This window comes from Callithrix jacchus, chromosome 15, assembly GCF_049354715.1.
Source record: "Callithrix jacchus isolate 240 chromosome 15, calJac240_pri, whole genome shotgun sequence".
NCBI lineage: Eukaryota > Metazoa > Chordata > Mammalia > Primates > Cebidae > Callithrix > Callithrix jacchus.
The window spans coordinates 16,329,155-16,334,049 of NC_133516.1; the positions used below are offsets into that span (position 1 = coordinate 16,329,155).

The window sequence follows — 4,895 nt, forward strand, 5'->3', positions numbered from 1 at the left end:
CCCTGTCTCCACCAGGGTGTGAGCATCTCGGGGGGTAGGAACTGTTTCTTAGCTACAGGACACTCTTTTATCCTAGTACCAAAAATAGTGCTTTGCCTATTATTTAAAAAAAGAGAGAAATAAAAGCAAATTTACATGTGACCCCAGAATCTAGAACAGAGCTCTGTACTCAGACATCTCTCTTTCAGCAAGCCCTGTTAACTAACAATGTTCTGCTTCTCTCTGTCCTTGGAACAAAGACTTCTTCTGTGTACCCAAACAGTCGAGAATGAAGGTTAAAAAAACAGCTCATGTTCAAACACGGAAACAGAAACTGAACTGAATACCGAAACTGAAACTGTTTTTCTCTACCTGGGAGTCAGCAAACCTGAAAGCTACTCTCTGAGCTTCAGAGGGAAAAAATGGTTGTAGATACCCGGACTTGGGAGCAGACATTTCAAGAACTAATCCGAGAGGCAAAACCCTGGGCCACATGGACGCTGAAGCTGGATGGGAACCTTCAGCTAGACTGCCCGGTGCAAGGGTGGAAGCAATACCAACAGAGAGCATTTGGCTGGTGAGTGTGGGTTTCCCAGGTAACAGCCCTTCTGAGAAGAGAGGCTCAGGCTCAGGCTCAGCTTAGTATAATTCATTCCTCTGAGAGCTTGTTAAGGGAGTAAATATCAGCAGGATCTCCATCCTATGGTGGTCATAGTGCTCTTTAGGGTCTGAATGATAAGACGACTCCAAACCTCCATTTTGTTTAACTGCAGGAAGTTTCTTCTTTTACTAGGTTTCCCTCCCTAAATATGGCCCCAAGTTCCATAAATCTGCCCTTCTGTTTTCTTGCCACCTCATTTGTTCCACACTACCTCTAGAGTCATCTGCAGTCTCCCCATCAGTCCTGACTGGCTTCCCCCAGCTGCAGCAGTTCTCCAAGCCTTAGCCCTGTTCAGTACAAGCCTGGGATTGAGTCATTTTTTTTTTTTTTTAAATATCCTTAGAACTGGCTAAGATCAAGCAGTTACTCTCAACATTGCTTTACTGAAGGCCTGGGATAATAGGAGAGAATGATGTTGCAAAAACTAAACCTAAAACCCAGTTCATGGAGTAACTAAGTAATACTCCTCCCTTACTCACCACTTCCCCCTTCAACCCCCAGCAAGTCTCCAGGTTGCAGGAACCACTTTACTTGCCCATGTTAGTGTTGCAGAATATTCAGGAGACAGGAGAAACCAATGGGTGAAACCGGAGGATTTTATTAAGGTGTCCAGCGGCTCAGCAGATTAGCGTCCCCAGGCTGAGCCCAGGAGAAAGAAAGTGGGGTACTTTTTATGTTTCCAGGATGATGTAACTGCTAATGGGTTTACAGAAGCCGGAACAAAGAACAGTACATTGTTGTAACAGGTCTTGTGATGTACATTACATTTGAAAAACAGCATTTTGAGAAAGGCATTGTACATTCTTTGGGTGTTATCTTGCCTTGTGACCTTCCAGCTGGTCAGCAAGAAAAACGGGAGTCTTGAGATGCCTAGGAACTTTGCTGAGAATGTGGGGAGAAGAGATAAGGTAGGTTTTACAGGCAGTTAGTTAATTTTAAGCAGAGCTGGGGGTTAGGTTTTATATTAAACAGCACATGGCCAGGTGCGGTGGCTCATGCCTGTAATCCCAGCACTTTGGGAGGTTGAGGCATGTGGATCACAGGGTCAGGAGTTCGAGACCAGTCTGGCCAATATGGCAAAACCCCGCCTTTATTAAAAAATACAAAAAATTAGCTGGGTGTGGTGGCACACACCTATAGTTCCTGCTACTCAGGAGGCTGAGGCAGGAAAATCTCTTAAACCAGGGAGGTGGAGGTTGCAGTGAGCTGAGATCCTGCAACTGCACTCCAGCCTGGGTGACATAGCAAGACTCCATCTCAAATAAAATAAAATAAAGTAAAATAAACAGCACACAACACAGTAAAATTTATCATATAGCAACTATAAATTACAAGGTTTTGTTTCTACTATTATTGCTATTATTTAATTCCCTTCTTCATTAGGAGGGTGACAGTTGCTGACCTGGACAACCAAATATTTCTTTTAGATGACACACAGGACCTTCAATCTAGCTTTCACTTGACCTATTACTCAGCTTGCCTGCCTGCTCCAACCTGTCTGTCTCAGGTATGGTCTTCTCCATCCCTTACGGTCTATTATCCATACCATGCACTTTCAGACTTCCACACCCCTGCTCATGGAGCTCCACTTGCTCAGCAGGCCTTCCCTCACCCCTCCCTACTCATCCTTCAAGGCTCACACTAGTGCCTCCTCCTCCTCCTCAAAATATTCTCTGGTTCTCTAGGCAGAGTAAGTATTCCTTCTTATACTTTCCCATAGGATAATGGAATAAGATAAAATATCTATGTGTATGTATACATAAATGATATATGATTATATATACATATGTACTATGCATTTCAGAATAATGAATTTATAAATAATATATGTATGTTATGTATTTTATCTAATACAATATGTGTGTGTATATGTTATATATTGTATCAGATACAGTATAAATTCTGCAGCTGAAAATAAGCATATGTTTATGTTATATATTGTATCTGATGCAATATATATGTATTGATATACATGTATTGATACAATAAGCATATGTATATACTATATATTGCATCAGATACAATATATATTGTATGATACATATATTGATATACTATATATAATGTATCTATATAATATATAATATATGCATATGCTTATTTTTAGCTGCAGAATTTATACTGTATCTGATAGAATATATAATATATACATACCCTTATTTTTAGCTTCAGAATCTGTTGTTTAAATAAAGCCCCCAAACCTCTCCAGAACAGTTCTCAAGTCACTTGTCAGAGCCCACAGAGCAGTTATTTCACTCTGCTTTCTAATCCAGTGAACTGTGTAAATGTTTCTTTCCACACCAGCCAGAGCTTTTTGAGAGACTCATGATGTCTTACAATGTTTTGGCACTCCTCCAAACAGAAAGACGGTGTTTCTCCTGTTGGGATGAATTGATGTAATAGTCATTTTGATATTGGAGAAGCAATCTGCCAGTGTACTTTGGAAAATAGCAATCAGGTTTTGAAAAGCATTTTGTAGTTTATGAAGTATTTCTACATATATGATCTCATTTGATGCTGACAATATAACCCTTGAATTTTTTTTAATGGATTCAAACAATGAGGCTTATAGAAGGGAAGGGCTTTATCTAAGGTCTTCTTGATGTAAACTGTGGACTTGGATCTTCAACCCAGGTATGAGGGACACAGGTGCCCGTCTGTTTCTCCAGGTGTGAGGGATTAGCTATGCTGCTCATCAGAGGCAATGTGTTACAGCAGGTAAACAAGATTAATTTCAGATGGCCTGGGATTAGGCACATGCCTCTAACAGGTTGTGTATCCTTTTCATGACTCGGTTTCCTTATCTTGATATCGAGTTTAATAGGGCTTACTTCACAGGAATGCTTTAAAGATGAGATGGGATAGCACTGTAAAGCACCAATTATATAGTTCATGCCTCAAAATAGATACTTTGACAAAGCTTTCTGTGACCAAAACTAGGAATAAGTTTCTCTGGACGATGACAGATGTGATTTTCCCTTGGAGGCATCTAGAGATGTTTTACTAGCAAAGAGGTAGAATTGGGCATAACGTATGGTGGATACTCAGTAGGTCACAGGAAAAGCTTCATCTGAAACACGATCCTTCTTGTTCCTGTTTGTCAATGACTGGAACAATCTAAATCACGTGATTTTCTTCCAATTGGAAAGGATCTTAGAGACGGGCCAGGACCATTTTCCCTCAGGTTAACTGTCAGCTGAAGGCATAATGGGCATCTTCCTTCTGACCGCAGGTTCCGGTGTTCCTCCTGCCAGCGGAGTTGGGCTTCTGCCCAAGTGCAGATTCTGTGCCACACCTATTGGAAGCACTGGACATCACAGGGCCAGGTGCGTGTGAGGGTCTTTGGCCAAAGGTGCCAGAAGTGCTCCTGGTCCCAATATGAGATGCCCGAGTTCTCCTCAGGTAGCACCACGAGGATTCTAAACAACCTGGTGCAGCATATATTGGAGAAATACTACAGAAATGGCATGAGGAAGTCTTCAGAAATGCCAGTAATCCTGGAAGTGCCCCTGGATGGGTCCCATGACACAGCCAATTGTGAGGCATGTACTCTGGGTGTCTGTGGACAGGGCTTAAAAAGCTACATGACAAAGCCATCCAAATCCCCACTCTGCCACCTATATATTCGGAGTTCCTCACCTGGAACTGGTGTATACATCCCAAACCCAGCCAAGAACCAGTCAGCTGGGGCCAAGGGTGCTAAGGGGAGTGAGTATGAGAAATTAGGGCCCAGCGATGGCTCAGATCCATTGGTCATCTATGTCACTATTCTGCTGCTTGTCCTTATGGTAGTCAAATGCTTTACATCAGAATGATGGAAATAGGTTTACCACTTCTCTGGTTTTAATTCCATGGAAATCAATGAACTGGCTGCCGTTTCAATATGACTGAGAATTCACTGTGAGACTAAGGAGGATCAAGTTTGTAGATAAACACTGGGTTCCTAGGTATTCTCTGAAAACTGTAAAACATGACCAAGTACATGATGGATTTAGTAATAAATATTATTGGATTTCTAAAAAGTCTTCATTTATTCACTAAGTCATTCAGTGATGTCAATATACATAGCTCAAACAGCGTGGTAGGCTGAATAATGGTCCCTCCTAATGTATGCACGTCTTAATCCCCAGAACCTATAAAACATGTTACTTTACATGGCAGAATGGACTTTGCAGATGTAATTAAGGACCTTGAGATGGGTAGATTATCTCGTATTGTCCTGGTGGTAAGAACTAGGATTTTATAAAAGGGAGGC

General features: G+C 41.5%; 1 protein-coding gene across 1 annotated transcript; it reads left to right on the forward strand.

Moving 5' to 3' along the window:
* Positions 1 to 333: 333 nt before the first annotated feature.
* RTP4 (receptor transporter protein 4) lies at positions 334 to 4,662 on the forward strand. Its single transcript, XM_002758170.8, has 2 exons — positions 334 to 556; positions 3,873 to 4,662. The coding sequence occupies exons 1-2, from the start codon at positions 402 to 404 to the stop codon at positions 4,453 to 4,455; spliced, it is 738 nt and encodes a 245-aa protein (XP_002758216.3). The 5' UTR covers positions 334 to 401; the 3' UTR covers positions 4,456 to 4,662.
* Positions 4,663 to 4,895: the final 233 nt, after the last annotated feature.